Source organism: Akebia trifoliata, chromosome 8 (genome assembly GCF_017979445.1).
Source record: "Akebia trifoliata isolate Shusen 1 chromosome 8, ASM1797944v1, whole genome shotgun sequence".
Taxonomy (NCBI): domain Eukaryota; kingdom Viridiplantae; phylum Streptophyta; class Magnoliopsida; order Ranunculales; family Lardizabalaceae; genus Akebia; species Akebia trifoliata.
The window spans coordinates 13738590-13756527 of NC_141382.1; the positions used below are offsets into that span (position 1 = coordinate 13738590).

At 42.9% G+C, this 17938-nt stretch overlaps 1 protein-coding gene across 1 annotated transcript; it reads right to left on the bottom strand.

The window, feature by feature from the left end:
• Positions 1-7168: 7168 nt before the first annotated feature.
• Positions 7169-8628, bottom strand: LOC147396207 (uncharacterized). The gene is made up of 2 exons (XM_086450073.1): positions 8167-8628; positions 7169-7810 (listed from the first exon to the last, which is right to left on the bottom strand). Exons 1-2 carry the CDS (start codon positions 8626-8628, stop codon positions 7169-7171), a joined length of 1104 nt encoding a protein of 367 aa, XP_086306199.1.
• Positions 8629-17938: the final 9310 nt, after the last annotated feature.

Below are 17938 nucleotides of genomic sequence, written 5' to 3' on the forward strand. Positions count from 1 at the left end.
TGAAGAAGAGTTAGAGGAAGAGGTTGAATATCCTCCAAAAGAAATCATAGAACGTCACGAGAAGGGTGTTCAGCCAAATATAGAGGATACAAACTCAGTGAACCTAGGCACCGAAGATGACCCACGGATCGTTAAAATCGGAGTCTTATTAACAATTGAGCAGAAAGAGGAGATGACAAAGTTCTTACAACAGTACCAAGATGTATTCGCATGGTCCTACCAAGACATGCCTGGTTTAGACACAGATCTAGTCGTTCACAAGTTACCAATCAAAGTGGAAAGCAAGCCAGTCAAGCAGAAGTTACGAAGGTTGAAACCAGAGTGGACACTAAAGGTCAAGGATGAAGTAATGAAGCAGTTCCAAGCAGGGTTTCTCGCAGTATCCACCTACCCTGAGTGGCTCGCTAAAGTCGTTCCTGTACCGAAGAAAGATGGAAAGGTACGTATGTGCGTGGATTACCGAGATCTGAACAGAGCCAGTCCGAAAGATGACTTTCCATTACCACACATCGACACTTTGGTCGATAACACAGCAGGGCACGGTATGTTCTCCTTCATGGATGGCTTCTCGGGTTACAATCAAATAAAAATGGAGGAAGAAGATCAAGAGAAGACTGCATTCATTACACCTTGGGATACCTTTTACTATAAGGTCATGCCATTTGGTCTCAAGAACACTGGGGCAACTTACCAACGAGCCATGACGGCTTTATTTCATGACATGATCCACAAGGAGATAGAAGTATACGTGGACGACATGATAGCTAAATCAAATCTCGACGAGGATCATCTGGTAAACTTGAAGAAACTGTTCGATCGACTAAGGAAGTACAGTTTAAGACTTAATCCGGCAAAGTGTGTATTTGGGGCTACGTCAGGGAAGCTATTAGGGTTTATTGTCAGCAGGAGAGGCATCGAAGTCGATCCAGCTAAAACGAAGTACATCATAAATATGGAGCCACCCAAATCAAAGAAAGAGATCAGGGGATTCCTAGGGAGAATTCAGTACATTAGTCGATTCATCGCACAACTAACTCCGATATGCGAGCCAGTATTCAAACTACTGAAGAAGAATGAGCCAAAAGAATGGAATGAAGACTGTCAGGAAGCTTTCGACAAGATTAAGAGATATCTGCTTAATCCACCAGTCTTAGTTCCACCTACACCAGGTCGACCTCTACTGATGTATCTTTCGGTGCAAGAAAACTCCATAGGCTGTGTACTAGGACAACATGATGAAACAGGTCGAAAAGAGCGTGCCATCTATTATCTTAGCAAGAAGTTCACAAGTTACGAGGCGAACTATTCAACCCTCGAAAAGACGTGTTGTGCCCTCGTTTGGGCATCACAACGACTACGCCACTACTTGCTTAGCTATTCGACTATGCTCATTGCTCGAATGGATCCTTTGAAGTACCTTTTCGAGAAGCCGGCGCTAACAGGACGCACTGCAAAATGGCAGCTACTATTATCTGAGTTCGACATCTCCTATGTCACTCAAAAAGCCATTAAAGGACAAGCTATCGCTGACCACTTAGCGGAGCACCCTTTACCTGACTATGAGCCGCTAAAGACAAATTTTCCTGATGAAGCCATCTTATTTGCTGAAGCCGAGAGTGACGATGAAGAATCTAGTTGGAAAATGTACTTCGATGGAGCAGTAAACCAAAAGGGAAACGGAATTGGGACAGTCTTGGTTAAGTCAGACGGAACGCATATCCCTATTGCAGTTAGACTAAGGTTTCAATGTTTGAACAACGAAGCCGAGTACGAAGCATGTATTATGGGGTTGAAAGCAGCAATCGACCTCGGAGTGGATGAAATAGATGTATTTGGAGACTCAAGTCTGGTAGTCTACCAGACAACAGGAGAATGGAAGACCCGAGAGCAGAGACTGGTTCCGTATCATGAGTATCTCGAAGATTTAAGCTCAAACTTCACCCGAATCTCCTTTACTTATATGTCGAGGGCTAAGAACCAGTTTGCAGATGCACTGGCTACTCTGGCCTCAATGATCAGTATCTCTAAAGACACCATAGTCGACCCTCTTGAGATTGGTATTCAAGATGAGCCAGCATATTGCTTACCGGTGGAGATCGAAGAACCTGAAGAAAAACCATGGTATGCAGACATCAAGACATTCTTAGAGGACCGAACTTTCCCACCCGATGCCACAACGACGGACCGAAAGACTATTCAGAGATTGGCAGGACAGTTCTTCTTGAGTAGCGGAGTCTTGTACAAAAAGTCGCATCACGAGGTCCTCCTCAGGTGTGTAACACAGACAGAAGCTCAACGCTTAATCGAGACCATGCATGGAGGAGTCTGTGGACCTCACATGAATGGACATATGCTCGCAAAGAAGATTATGAGAATGGGTTACTACTGGATGACTATGGAGAGCGATGGATATCAACATGTTCGAAAATGTCACTTGTGTCAAATCTATGCCAACAAGATCAACGCACTCCAACTTTTTGAATCATATAATGAATAGGCTTTTTGAAGTGCCCATAAACCTAAGTTCGAGTCCGAGAAACGAGACTCCAACATTTTGAATCATAGGCTTTTTGAAGTGCCTACAAACCTTAGTTCGAGTCCGAGAAACAAGACTCCATGTTTAATATGATTGTTTAAGTTCCTCTAAACCTTAGTCAAAGTCCAAGAAACGAGACTCCAACTTTGTTTGAATCATATTGAATTAATAGGATTGTTTAAGTTATTTAGCCCGAGAAGCGTGGCTACAATAGGTTCGAGTCCGATAAATGAGACTCAAACTTTTTCAAATTCTAAAAAGAATTTCAAATAGGATTTAACGAAGTTCTTTCAATATTATGACTTAAATTACCTCATTATTCAACCTTGCCATGACTGTTTTCGTTGCATAAGCACATTTCAATTTTGAATCATTATTGTCAGTGAGAGAAGATCTCTAGGACCTGACACATTTTTACTCAGTAAGCATCACACTTTTGCACACATGTGCACTTTTGCATTAGTTAGGAGAATTTTCTAAAATTTGAGGATTTGACATCGTCAGTGAGAGTTCAAGCTCGAGGACCTGACAACCTTTTAGTTCGAGGAGAGTTTTACCCTCAAGAATCCGAACGCCCCGACGAATTGCTAAATCAGGCTGCAAAATGAACTGTCACTAGCTTTGGCATTCAGATATCGCACTATCTACCAAAATAGATTTACTATCTAGTTTGCTTCAACCCTCTGCCACAGAGGGGCATCTGTAGACACCCCATTTTTGCACCCGCCTGATTAATCAACTCGTCAACCTGATCGCAATGATTCCCAATGATGGATATGTATTCCATTGCTTTATTTTGTTATCTGATATGTTTCAGAAATCCGGATGAGGTATCTCGAATTGACAAAACCTTAGAAACCACGCTACGTTAGGAAAATACGACCCCAGAAATATAGAAATCATCATCTTGCAGATCAAAAAGAAGTTTCACGATAAAAATCACTAAAAATTGACCAAATTACCAAAATACCCTTAACCTCAAAACAACCCTAGAGCCTACGTTACGCTTAGGAAAACTCTCTCGAACACATAAAATAACAAATCGGAACCAAATAAATCATTTCGCCAATTTTAATAGAATTCGACAAAATTACGAAAATGCCACTCATAAAGTTCATGACCATTTCACACAAATTTTTTTTATAAATGACACAAACTAATACTTCCATTGAATTCCTTACGAAAAATCGATTCTAAAACATCATAGAACATTAAAAACTGACTTAAAACGTGAAAAGTCCTCTCCGGGGGCAAAACGGTAATTTCACAATTTTTATAATTAAAAAATTCGAAATTAATAAATAAAACATTAAATAATTAAAGTGAAACATTAATGAAATTAATTTAAAATTTTGAACCGAAGAAATCGATCAATCGGGTTTTCAAGTAAAATTGTTGAGGGTTCGTGAGATATTTCTTTAAGGACCCCTCCATTTGGGGGTCCAAAGAATTGAAGATATTTTAGAGGGGGGTTCTCCCAAAATTTAAAGTCAATCAAGCAAGACTAAAGTCAATGTATTAAAGTCAATCAAGTGAGACTAAAGTCAAAATTAAAGTCAATTAAGCAAGACTGAAGTCAAGATATTAAAAGTCAATCAATTAAGACTAAAGTCAAAACATTAAAAGTCAATCAAATAAGACCAAAAGTCATAATAGAGTTCTAATTAAATAATAACTAAATCTAATAGAGTTCTAACTTAAAAACAATTCTACCTAAAACAATTCTAATTAAAACACAATTCTACCTAAAACAAAGTCTAACTAAAACACAATTCTAATTAAATACTAACTCTATCCAAATCAACCCCTAAAAACAAATCTATAAATAGAGGTGCTCACACCCTATTTTCGTATAAAATCATAAACCCTAAGAGAAGTAGGTCTAAAGCCCCCTAGCCTCCCATAAACCCTAGTTTTTGAGCCCCAACTCCTTACCTAACATCCTCCCTTCGAATTTTAGCATAGAAACGCCTAAAGCCTTCCAAAACACCTAAAAATCCGCGATAATTTGAAGAGTTCAGATCCAAAATAAGGAGATACCTTGCCTCGGAGATCCGAAATCAAATCAAGACAGAACGAAGTAAGGGAGTACGTACAAGGAGCTATTTTTGTCAGATTTGAGGAACAAAATCCTTACTATCGGAAAGGTATGAATTTTTTTATTTTTATTTTATCTAGGTTTTTAGCAATGTGATTTATTTGGGAAGTTAGTAGAGACCGGCTTTGGCCGGGAGGGATTGGTGCCTAACACATTCCAACCCCGTAACGTGATTCCCGTACTCTTTTTCTCTTTCGTAGATTAGTTTGCCCTTTTTAGAGTCAGTTTGGTTCCTAGACCTTAACAACTAGGTGGCGACTCCCAAACCTCAATGGTCAAAAGCGGATCCGCGCACCCCGCGGATGGAGGGCGCTTTCAGGCTCCCGGCCAGATGAGCGAGAACTTTTTCCGTCTTATTCAAGCCTTCGAGCTAATGAATGAGAGACTGGAAGAAGGTCTGCAACTCGGCCTACCGGATATTAGGGCACAATTTGCCCTAAAAAAATGCCCGAGTAGGCCGGGCTTCTTCTACCTTTCCAAGAGGAGAGGGAAGCCGTCCCTTATCGAGCTTCCCGACTCGGATACGGAATGGTTTTTATTTCCTATCCAATTGTCCGGGCAGTGGGAGAGCTCTCCCGGGGACGAGCTCCCTCCCTTGACGCACCATTCCTTCAACCCCCATGGTGAGTCTTGTTTTCTTCTTATCACTTAGCTTTTTATAGTCTGTATCCTTTAATTCCTTGGAGCTAACTTCTTTCAGCTGTGTCCACAGGTCCGAGTAAGGACAATTTCCCTAGGGAGTCGGTGGTGATAACGCACTTGTTATCGAACCTCGATCTCTTCAGTTACGTTGCCAAGCTTCTACCTCCACCACTCCGTCCTTCAACCATGGCGCTTCAGTCCAAGCGCCCTCTCCCAATCCTGGGCTCCGATTCCGAGGAAGAAGTTGCGGAAGTTGCGCCCACTCCAACTACCGGGGCCCCAAGGGTGGGGGGCTCCGCTATCGAAGAAGACCACCAACCTCTTTTCAAAAGGTTGAGAAGGGGGCCTCATCCTTCTACCGCCCCAGCGCCGGTGCTGCAGCTGCCCCCTCCTCCTGCTGTCGACGAAGCAGGCCAACCAACCGAGCCTTTACACGCATCCTCGGCTGGTTCGGCTCGAAGGGGAAATCTGCCCCTTCCTACCCCCTGGATGGTACAACCATCGGTCAGGGGAAGGCCGGTGTCGGATAGGGACTCGGCCTTATCCGACCCGGCCGTAGCTAGGGCGATTTTCGACGCGTCCGCGCTTTCGCGGGATGTGGAGAAAGTACGCCGAAGTTTTGTCGGTGATTCGGCAAAATTTTCAAATGAGGCGTTCTGAGCTTTGGCTATGGTAAGTCTCTTACTTCTCGTTTTCTTTATGACTTGATACTATTTTTCTGCTCTTGTACCCTTCTAATGCTTTTCCCTTTCTTCCTACCAGGCCCAACATGCCGTGGCCAAACTCATTGAGGCTAGCGATACCTCCGCGCAAGACCTCAAATCCGCAGAGGGTCGCATTCTTCAACTCCAGGCTGAGAGGGATATGGCTGCGGCCAGCTCCCAAAAACTCCAAAAAAACTTGGATAGCGCACTATCCGAGCTGGAGCAAAATAAAGACCGCCTAGCTTTGGCAGAAGGAAAAATTTCATCATTAGAGGAGTTAGTTAAGGCGAAGGAGGCGGAGTAAGAGAGGGCTCTTCAAGACCAACTTAACTCCCTCCAAGCCCAGCTGGATTCCTCGGAGGAAGCTTGGGAGGCGGCTTACAACAAGCTGAAAGCAAAGCTGAGGAGAGCCGAGGCTGCTACGAAGAAGTCGGAGGCGATTCCAGAAGTAGTAACCGTCGCTGCCCCTGAGCCACTTGTCGAAGATCCAACTGCTCCTTCCGAGGATCAAGCCCCCGATGAAGCCGAGGTCGTGACCGAAGCGGACGCATAAATTTTTTTTATTTCTTCTTCCTTTTTTGTAATTCAATTTTGTAATCCCATATGTAAATCTTCTCTTGATATTAATGGAATTATGTAAGTTTTTGTGTCAATTCTTGTGCGATGCGCTTTCTATTACTTTTAATACACCCTTGGAATGATTACTTTTGCCATCAATTAACTAACTCCTCAGTTTTGCTCGGCTCATACTGAGGAGCCGAGGCTTTCCCTTAGTCCAACTCCTCAGTTGGGCTTGGTCCCCGTGGTGGGACCAAGGCTTTTGCCTTCAGACTAACTCCTCAGTTGGGCTCGGCTCCTATGGAGGGGCCGAAGCTTTCCCTTAGTCCAACTCCTCAGTTGGGCTTGGTCCCCGTGGTGGGACCAAGGCTTTTGCCTTCAGACCAACTCCTCAGTTAGGCTTGGCTCCTTTGGAGGGGCCGAGGCTTTCCCTTAGTCCAACTCCTCAGTTGGGCTTGGTCCCCGTGGTGGGACCAAGGTTTTTGCCTTCAGACCAACTCCTCAGTTGGGCTCGACTCCTATGGAGGGGCCGAGACTTTCCCTTAGTCCAACTCCACAGTTGGGCTTGGTCCCCGTGGTGGGACCAAGGCTTTCGCTCAAACAATTAAGCATAGATGCAAAGAGTATTGTTTATTGATAATATTTCTTCAAGTTGAATACATTCCATGGCGATTGAATGACATCCCCTGCCGATGTCTCCAAGTAGTACGCGCCTGTTTCCCCGACTTTACGCACGATGTAGGGTCCTTCCCAGTTATAGCCGAGCTTTCCACTATTAAGTTCCTTGGTGTTGGAAAATACCTTTCGTAACACCATATCGTCGATTTTGAACTCCCTGTGACGTACCTTCCTATCATAAGATCTCTTTAACACCTGTTGGTACCGCGCCAATCTCTCTATGACCCTTTCTCGCGTCTCATCCAACCAATCCAAATTCCGAGCCACCATTTCATCGTTGAACTCTATCTCGGTCACTTGCGTCCTCGTAGTAGGAACCTGTATCTCGGTTGGAATAACGGCCTCCATTCCATAGGCTAGTGCGAACGGGGTGAAACCTGTTGCCCTTCTTACCGTGGTCCGGTATGCCCATAGGACGCTGTGTAACTCGTCTACCCATCTTTTCTTATGTTCTGCCAACTTCTTCTTCAAGTTCCCGAGGATTGTCTTGTTGGATGCTTCAGCTTGGCCATTTCCTTGTGGATACCTTGGTGACGATTGTAGTGATCGGATTCCGTATTCTCTGAAGTACGATTGCATGTGGTTGCCCTTGAACTGCGTTCCATTATCGGAGATCAGCGCATAAGGGATTCCAAAGCGCGTTATGATGTGCTCCCAAGTGATTTGATAACTTCCTCTTCCTTAATCCGTGTGAGGGGAACAGTTTCTACCTATTTAGTAAAATAATCTGTAGCTACTAGGATGAATAGCTTACCCCCCTTTCCCCGAGGTAGAGGTCCAACGATGTCCATTCCCCATATCTAGAACGACCAGGGTGACTTCATAGGATGGAGTTTGCGCTGGCCGGCTGCAGATGCATAGGGGCATGTTTTTTGCATTGATCGCAGGTCCTTACGCACGTCTTACAATCTTCCTACATCCTGGGGCCAAAAGTAGTCCTGATTGATCACCTTATTGGCGAGCGACCGTCCTCCCGAATGATTGCCGCAGATTCCCTCGTGGATTTCCGCCATTATGAGCTCGGATTCTTCCTTAGTAAGGCATTTGAGAAGTGGTCCCCCGAAGGACATCCTATACAGCTCCTCTCCAACGAGAGTATACTTGCCGATTTGCCGAAGCAATTTTCTGGCTTCCCCCTTGTCTGTTGGCAGAACCTTTGTGTGTAGATACTGCGTGAACTCTTCTATCCATCCCGAGGTTCTTCCAACCTGTACGCATTCCCTTTCCTCGTGTTCGATGCTTGCTTTAGGCAGGTATTCCACCGGTATAGACCGTCCTTTCGTTTCCCCTAGCATTGAGGTAATGTAAGCCAACGAATCTGCATTCCTGTTCTCATCCCTCGGTATCTGGCAAATCTCCACTTGATCGAACTTCTTAATCTCCCGCTTTACTGAGATTAGATACTTCGCCATGCGTTCGTCCTTTGCTTCAAATTTCCCATTGCACTAGTTTGTTATAAGTTGGGAATCGGTACATAGCTTTATCCGGCCGATTTTCAACTCGCTTGACATTCTCAGCCCGTGGATGACTGCCTCGTACTCAGCTTCATTATTTGATGCCCCATACCCGAGCTTGATTATCTTTTCCAGTCTGTCGTTGCTTGGCGTTGCAATTACTATTCCCACCCCCGAGCCTGAGTAATTTGACGAACCATCGACGAAGATCCTCCAGCCTGCTTGCTTGTCCCACAACTCTATTTCTTCTGCCCCTTCGTCTTCGTTCTCCAACTCTTCCCAATTCGGATCTTCAACCGGGAAATCAGCGAGGAAGTCTGCCAACACCTGTCCTTTTAATGCCGTCTGTGACTCGAACTGTAAGTCATATTCACCGAGAATTACAGCCCATCTCGCCATCCTCCTCGATTTTTTAGATCTGTGCATCATCTCTTTTAATGGACTGTCTGTTACAACTCGGACACGGTGTGAAAGGAAGTAAGGCCTGAGCTTGTATGCTGAGTAGACGAGTGACAATCCCACCTTCTCAGTCCTGGTGTACCTCATCTCTGATAGGCCCAACGTTTTGCTGACATAGTAGATAGGGTACTCCCGTCCCATATCGACTTTAAAGATAACGGAGCTTACCGACGAAAGACTTGTTGCTAGGTAAATTCCCAACTCCTCTCCTTCCTCTGGAGAGCTAAGGATCGGTGGCTGCCCCAAATACTTCTTTAGGTCGCTGAACGCTGCCTCGCACTCCATACCCCAGGTGAAATTCTTTTCTTTTTACAACAACTTGAAGAGCGGACGGCATCGATCGGATACCCTGGAGATGAACCTGTTTAGCGCAGCTACTCTTCCAGCCAATTTCTGCACCTGCTTCTGGTTAGTGGGGCTTGGCATTTTTACCAACGCCCGGATCTGGTCTGGGTTGGCTTCAATGCCTCTCCTTGTGATAACGTGCCCGAGGAATTTCCCAGAGGAGACCGCGAAAGCACACTTCTTCGGATTCAGCTTCATTTGAAAACCCCTCAGTCGGTCAAAAATTTGCTTGAGGTCTGTCAGATGGTTTCCTGCTTTCTTGCTTTTTACTAACAAATCATCGATATATACCTCTACTGTTTTCTCGATTAATCCTTCGAACATCTTTGTCACAAGTCTCTGGTAAGTGGCCCCGGCATTTCTCAGGCCGAACGACATGACCTTAAAGCAGAATAGCCCTTGCTCGGTAATGAATGATGTTCGTTCCTGGTCCTCCACTGCTAGAGGGATTTGGTTATACCCCGAGTAACCGTCCATAAATGACATTCTCTCATGCCCGGTAGTAGCGTCGACCAACCTATCGATCCTTGGCAGCAGGAAGCTATCCTTTGGACATGCCTTGTTTAGGTTTGTAAAGTCGATGCACACTCTCACCCTCCCGTCCTTCTTCGGTACTGCCACTATATTCGCTATCCACTCTGGGTAGTCTACTTCCCTGATAAACCCAGCCTTTAAAAGCTTCTCGATTTCCTCATTTACCCCCTGCCTGAGGTGCGGAGACAGCCTCATCGACTTCTGTCTAACAGGTCAGAAGCTTTCATCAATATTTAGTCTATGGCACGCCACCAAAGGGTCTATTCCGGGCATGTCCTCCAATGACCACGCAAACACGTCCTTGTTTGCCCTCAGAAGTTGGAGCAATGCTGCCTTCTCCTCCTGCAACATTGTGGTGCCAATACTAACTAGCTGTCCTCCGTCATCGTCGAGATCCACAGCTTCGACTTCCTCAACTGTTACCCGCTGCTCCCGTTGTGTCTGCTCCTGTAATTGCTATGAAGCTTCACTCCCAGTTGGTGGCACCTTTCTCTTCTTCTGAGGAATGGCATCGGGGCCTCGTTCTTGTTTCAATGTCAGGTGAAAACACCTCTGCGCCATTTCCTGATCACCCCTGATCTCCATTATTCCTTCCTTACTCAGGAAACGAATAACTTGATGATAGGTTGACGGGACTGCTTTCATCTCGTGTATCCACCTCCGCCCCAGGATCGCGTTATAGGCTGAGTCCGCATCTATTACCACGAATCTTGTTATTACCACTTTTGTCCATGTTGTGATCAGGAGTGTGATTTCTCCCACCGAACTGCTCGGAGCACCATTGAACCCATAAACGAGGGTCGGTGTCGGTTCCAAACTCTCTGAAACCCCCATCCTCTTTGCCGCACTTAGGAAAAGAATATCCACTGCGCTTCCCGAATCCACCAGTATCCTATGGAGGTCGACATTTCCCACTGGGAGTGCGATCACTAGTGCGTCCTGATGGGGCCTTGCCGTTCCCCTCAGGTCATCCTCTGTGAACACAATTGCCCAGGAGTTCGCTCCGTTGCTCGTCGCTCCTGCCACCCGTACTCCTGACGCCACACTGTTGACCCCAACCATATGTCGGATCTTTTTTACTCTTTCCCGAATCATCTGCCTAGATGGCACTTCGGCCCCTAACACCCCTGTGATGGTATGAACTATCCTACGTTCCTCTGTCTCTCGATGCCCTCCTTTAGTCGACCTTCTTTGTTCGGGCTTCCGTTCTTCTCTCTCAGCAGTTTCCCCTCTTCTTCTTCTTCCCACCGAGACATACCTTTTGAGCTTCCCTGCTTCGATCATATCCTGGATGATATGGCGCAGCCTGTAACAATCCTCAGTAGGGTGATCCTCAGCCTCATGGTACTCGCAGTATGGTTTTCCGGGTTTTTCCTTATACCCCCGTGGAGGTTGAATGAAATTGGGTTCTCCCTTTATATGCCTCAATATCACAGATAGTTTTTCGTTGAGCGGGGTATACATCCGGCCTCTCTTCCACCATGACTGCTCGTTCGAATCTCTCCGCTTTTTCTTGCTTCCTTCCCGTCCGAGGTGAGCCGGTACCTTTGTAGCATCCATTCCCCCTTCGCTGTTGGCTACCGTCTGAGCGCTTCGTCTCCTGCCTTTCACGGATTCCTCCACGAGGATGTACTTTTCCACTTTTGCATACAAATCTTCCAAACGAGTTGGGTCAGACTTGATCAAAGACTCATGCAACCGTGTTCCCGGGATAACTGCAGCGATATACGCCGCGCAGGCTGTTGCCTCATCCATGCCTTCTACATCCAGGGCCTTTGTTCGAAAACGAGTTACGAATGACCTGATACTCTCCCCGGGCTCCTGTCGAAGGTTAAATAGAGTGTTAACTCTGACCTTCTTCCTTCGCAGGTGCACGAACTGCCCAACAAACGTTTCCTCTAACTCGAAAAAGTTCGTAATGGACCCAGCTGGTAAAGCCTGGAACCACATCATGGCTCCGAGCCTCAAGGTTGATGGAAATAGCTTGCAGAGTAATGGATCATCGTTCTGGTACAACACCATCTGACTTCTGTAATGCAGGATATGGTCCATAGGATCCCATGTTCCGTCATAGGTTTCGAACTTTGGTATGTGGAACAATCTGGGTGGTTCTGAATTCATTATTATCGACGAGAATGGTGTCCCTTTGAGTTCCTGAATTGCATTCCGTACCTTTTGTGCGGGATCCTTCCCTCGTGCGAATTCCTCATCCCACCTCCTGAGCATTTCCTCCACTTCCTTCCTTGTCATTGTTTCTTTAACTTCAGAGCTTCCTTGCTGCGTTTTGACTGCTGCTGAGTCTTCGGTCCAGTCTGCTTCTGTCCGTGTCGTTCGGACAATATGATCACTACTTTGCTCTGCACCTGGGCCTTCTTCGGTCTCCGCACGCTCGCCTAGCCTTTGTCTGAGCTTTTCATTTTCCCTCATTATGTTCAGTATCTCATCATTCTGTTTCTCCAACCCCCTGCGCATCTCCTCCCTCATCTTGGTGAGTAAGTTGTACATTGCAAGCATTGGGTCTTGCGCGTTTGGAGGTGAGTCTGCTGGTAGCGGATTTGATGGCTCTCCACGATTTTCGCCTCTAGCCCTTCCCATCTTGGTCGTTTTTCTCCTTGTAAGTTTCCCACAGACGGCGCCAAATTGTAGATGCAAGAAATTGCTCTACACTTTTCTTCTCTCTTAGCTCGGGCGGACCTGCAAACCAGCCCACTCCGACGATCAAGTTAGACAAATTGATCAGTGTAATTTAGTTTTTTTTAGAGAAGAAGAAATCGAACCTTTTTTACCCATAACTCTCTTCCTTTTATAGGCATTGATCTGGTTCGATTTCTGTGCCACCCTTTGAGGTGACCTAGGGCAGTTAGCTCACTCCCTGACAAGTCAGCTGCAGGAGTTGTTACAACTGCCCTGCTACTTCTGGGATGACGTGAGTTGTTACCACCGCTGTCAATCAACTGTCGCATGGTCAGATCCGTACAACCGACCTATGCTGCCATTACCCGTACTACCTAACCTATCGGTGACTCGAGTCCGAGCTCAATCATCCATTGGCACCCGAGGAGTTCAATATACCGAGCTTACCTATCAAGCCATCCGAGCTTTGGAGATGCATCCGAGCTTAAATTCCTGCCACGTGTCATTATTTCAGAATTTCCCCCACAGCTTCCTCCAATACAATCTACATAATCATAACTTTAATAAGTGCACAATAAAATAATAAAATTTTCCTCAAACGAAAATCCAAGTTCTAGTGTATTCTTCACCCAAACTCAACAGTCAATAACAAACCCAAACATATATAAAGAACCAGTAAAAATTGTAGAAAACACATACCTCTTTGACCTTAGTGTGTTTTTGAGTTTTAGGATTCTTCATTTCGATTCGGTGAAGAGAACTAGGGTTTTAGCCAACAAGAGTTCTAGACGAGAGAACATATAGAGAGAGAGAAAATGAGAAAGAGAACCTACATTTTTTATATTTTAAAAAGGAGGAAGAAGGTAATTTAAGGGCATGTGTGGATTGACTTTTCTAAGAACTTCTGACTTTTGCGGGGAGTCAAAAGTACTTTAAAGGTATTTGAATAAATAACTCTTGGAAAAAACTACTTTATTGTGGAGTCATTTTAGTGCTTTTTCACGGAGTACCAAAGATGCTACTTCTCTAAACTACTCTTGCACGAAGCCACCAAACATTGTCAAAATGATGGGATTGGGACAAATATGCCCCTTATAAATTTCAAAAATTACAAACCTACCCTCAAAAAGGCAATTTAAATAATATTATATTACTATCCGTTGATATGGTGGTAGCCTTTTGGTGTAACATTTGGGATAAGTATACCCCTCATAAATTTTAAAAATTACAAGTATATCCTCAAAAATGCAATTACAGTAATACTATATTACTATCTATTGATGTGGTGGTAGCTTTTTGATGTAACATTTGGGACAAGTATGCCCCTCATAAATTTTGAAAATTACAAGGATATCCTCAAAAATGCAATTACAGTAATACTATATTACTATCTATTGATGTGGTGGTAGCCTTCTAGTGTAGCATTTGAATTTGGATTTCTACCTCCCCTAATTGCTCACTCAATGATTTATCCATGAGCATTCTAACCATAGTTGAAATTTTCTTATTGCAAGATTGATGTGAACAATTACACACAAATTTACTATCCATTGATGTGGTGAAAGCTTCTTCATAGTTTTAGTGGTTGTATATATTTGCTCACAATATCTTCTATTTATTTATAATTATTGAGTGTTTATGTTAGTTTTTATGGATAAAAACAATAACTTTTATTTTTTTTTAAGAATAATTTATTGAGTTATAATGTTAAAAATAGTAACTGATGGTATAAGGGCATTTTGATCATTTTAATAGAATCCAAATAGTTTCCAAACACAAAACTCTATCAAAAGTATTTCTGCCAGTACTTTTCAAAACATGCATCCAAACACACAACAGTTATCCACCTATTCCAGATAGTACTTCAAAAGGTACTTATGAAAGTACTTAAGTTCTAAGTACTTCTGACTCCTGTATCCACACGGGCCCTAAAAGTTTATTTGTAAAGATCCAATTGTTTACTTTTCAATATTGTGTCAGGGTTGTATAACTGTAAAAGTTAGATCTTGACTGTCCAATATTGTAAAATCCAACATTCAGGATGCTTTGTCACGATTTTTATTTTTTATTCTATCCCTCGAACCACCCATATATTCCTATATATATATAGGGTCCCATTCAATGGCTAACTTTTTGGCAAAACATTTTTCAAAATATGAGTTAAAAGTTTTGGAATGGGCTGATTTTTGGTGAGGATGATCTCTACGGTGAGGAGATCATCATCACCAAAAATCATCCCATTTCAAAACTTCTAACCCCATCAAAATAGTTTACAAAAAATGGACGGTCCATAATTTTTCAACTTGTAAACATGGGTTAGAAGTTTTTGAATGGGCTGATTTTTGGTGAGGATGATCTCCTCACCATAGAGATCATCCTCACCAAAATCAGCCCATTTCAAAACTTCTAACTCATGTTTTGAAAAAATTTGCCAAAAAGTTAGCCATTGATCACTACCCATATATATTGGCTAACTTTTTGGCAAAACATTTTTCAAATCATGAGTTAGAAGTTTTGGAATTGGCTGATATTTGGTGAGGATGATCTCTACGGTGAGGAGATCATCATCACCAAAAATCAGCCCATTCCAAAACTTCTAACCCCATCAAAAATAGTTTACAAAAAATGGACGGTCCACGATTTTTCAACTTGTAAACATGGGTTAGAAGTTTTGGAATGGGCTGAGTTTTGGTGAGGATGATCTCCTCATCGTAGAGATCATCCTCACCAAAAATAAGCCCATTTCAAAACTTCTAACTCATGATTTGAAAAATGTTTTGCCAAAAAGTTTGTCAAAAAGTTAGCCATTGAACGCTACCCATATCTATATATATATATATATATGGGAAATGTTCAGCAACAAATATTTTGGCAAAACATTTTTCAAAACATGGGTTAGAGGTTTTGGAATAGGCTGATTTTTGGTGAGGATGATCTCGACGGTGAGGAGATCATCATCACCAAAAATCAGCCCATTCCAAAACTTCTAACCCCATCAAAAATGGTTTACAAAAAATGGACGGTCCACGGTTTTTCAACTTGTAAATTAGGGCTAGAAGTTTTGGAATGAGCTGATTTTTGGTGAGGATGATCTCCTCACCGTAGAGATCATCCACACCAAAAATCAGCTCATTCCAAAACCTCTAACCCATGTTTTGAAAAATGTTTTGCCAAAATGTTTGTTGCTGAATGGGACCCTATTTATATATAGGAAGTCATTCGGTGCCTCACGATTTAACAGGCGAAATAACAAACATATTAAAATTGTTGGATATATGTCGGATAAACGAACAAGATTGAATGTTATAACACTCTGCGTTTAAATTAAAAGAAAATCCTTTTTTATACCGCCATCCTTCAACTTACGATTAATTAGTGCTACCTCCATAATCAATTAATACCCAAAACAAACAGAGATTGAGAGTTCTATTCAACATAACTCTTTCAGTATTCTCTATCGTTGAAACCCTCTCGACCCTCTCTCTCACTCTCTCGGTCTCGCTATTCGGACTTTCTTGTTGCAAATACCTTCCTCTCGACCCTCTCTCTCTAATGGCAGTAACTCTTTCCCTATTCCTTGCTGCAACTACCTCGCACGAACGGCTTTCAACTCGACCTCTTCGTGATTTTCCAGTCGTGAACCCTAAGGAAAGCTCAATGACAGCTAAGCACTCTTCTCTCTCTCACGATGGATTTTGATTTCTTGATGTGGTTCCAATGTAATCTTACCCAAATGAAAATACAAAATTGATTTTTTGCAATGGGTTTTTCTTTTTTTTTTTTTTTTTTTCTCTGAAAAGGAAAGTAGAGAGGAGATCACTTTGATGTAGACTAGAAACATGTCTTTATTCATCTTTGCCATTTGGCATAAAACCCATTCTTCCCTAAAGATTATCTATAAATATATAATTAAAATTACTGCAAGCCTTCATTATAATCTTACATTGGATCCTAAGGATGCCACTATGAACTTTGGAGACTATACACTCTTTTGCAATCAATACACCATAGAAGCGGAAAGGTGAAGAATGGCATCCCAATCTGCTGCAGTAGATGCTCATGCATCGAATGATTGAAATATCTTACACTTCATTTCACTATCATTAAAGGGTGTCTGATAGTCGATGTTTCTTGTTTTCTAATTGGTGGTGGGTTACTTTGATTGCAAGTGCCAGGTATGGTGAATGTTGATTTTGTTGATGTGTAAGCCATTATGGAAAATGTCGATTCATCTCTAATGGGAATAGGAACCGTGATAGGTACTCAAAAGGATTTGTTTTCCCCTAATACTCTTAAGATATGTTGTTAATTAGTGAAGCCTGTGCGAATGGCAATACCACAGACTTGGGTTCAATGCCCACATCCACCTTTTTTTTATCAAAAAGACAAAATCATGTCATAAGCATAGCTCATGATTCATAGTAGATGTTGTTATTTTTTCTTTATTGGTACAGATGTTATTGTTGAAATCAAATTTCAAAATTTTCTACCTCGGTTTCTAAAGCACCCACAACTCATATACACACACACACACACACATATATATATAAATATCCACACTTAAAAGGAAATTCTTATTTGTGTGATTAGTCTTTCAAATCCCATGGAATGATTGGTGTGATTAGGGCTTCAGATAGCCCAAAGTGGGAGCAGTTGAGTGTAATTGATGTATTAGGGTCTCAACAAACCTGTTGAGATCGCAATTGAGTGATTGGGATCTTGAGAGGCCTAAAACAAGTAGAATCAAATGATCGGGGCTTTACGAGCCTTATTGTACATGATTTCTAATACTCAAAATTAAAAGACTATGTTGGTCCGTTCATATAGAACAGACTGCACCAAATGTGGGTGGTCCGTGCTATATGTACGGACTGTCTGACTTCCAATTAGTTCGTACATACAGTACAGACTCAAAAGACATTCATCAGTCTGTGTTCTATATATGAACTAGAAGGTTGCATTTCGACCTTTTACCTAGCAGAACCTTCTCTGCTATCCTCATTCATGATTTTCCTTATTTTTTTTACTCTTAAGGCATCAATGGAGCCTACTCACGCCTTGGGAAATTCGGTCAACCTCGGTATTGCGGCCTCAAGCCCATTTCCCACTCTCAAAGGTGAATCTAACCTTCCAAATCTCAAAAATACGCTAGTGTAAACCCATTTTTTGAAATAATAACTTAACTCTATGACTCATGAAGAGAAGGTTAGGTGGGACTCAAATAATCTTGGATTCATTCTCTCTTTGCCTATGATCAACATTATGTGGGATTTGATAGAAGCTTTCATGGGATTTT

Excerpts from the sequence above, each read along its gene's own strand:
- LOC147396207 (XM_086450073.1), bottom strand. The coding sequence starts at position 8,628 with ATGGCGAAGTATCTAATCTCAGTAAAGCGGGAGATTAAGAAGTTCGAT. Across the intron at positions 7,811-8,166 it reads GACGGTCGCTCGCCAATAAG|TTCAAGGGCAACCACATGCA; the intron begins GTGATCAATCAG and ends AATGGAACGCAG.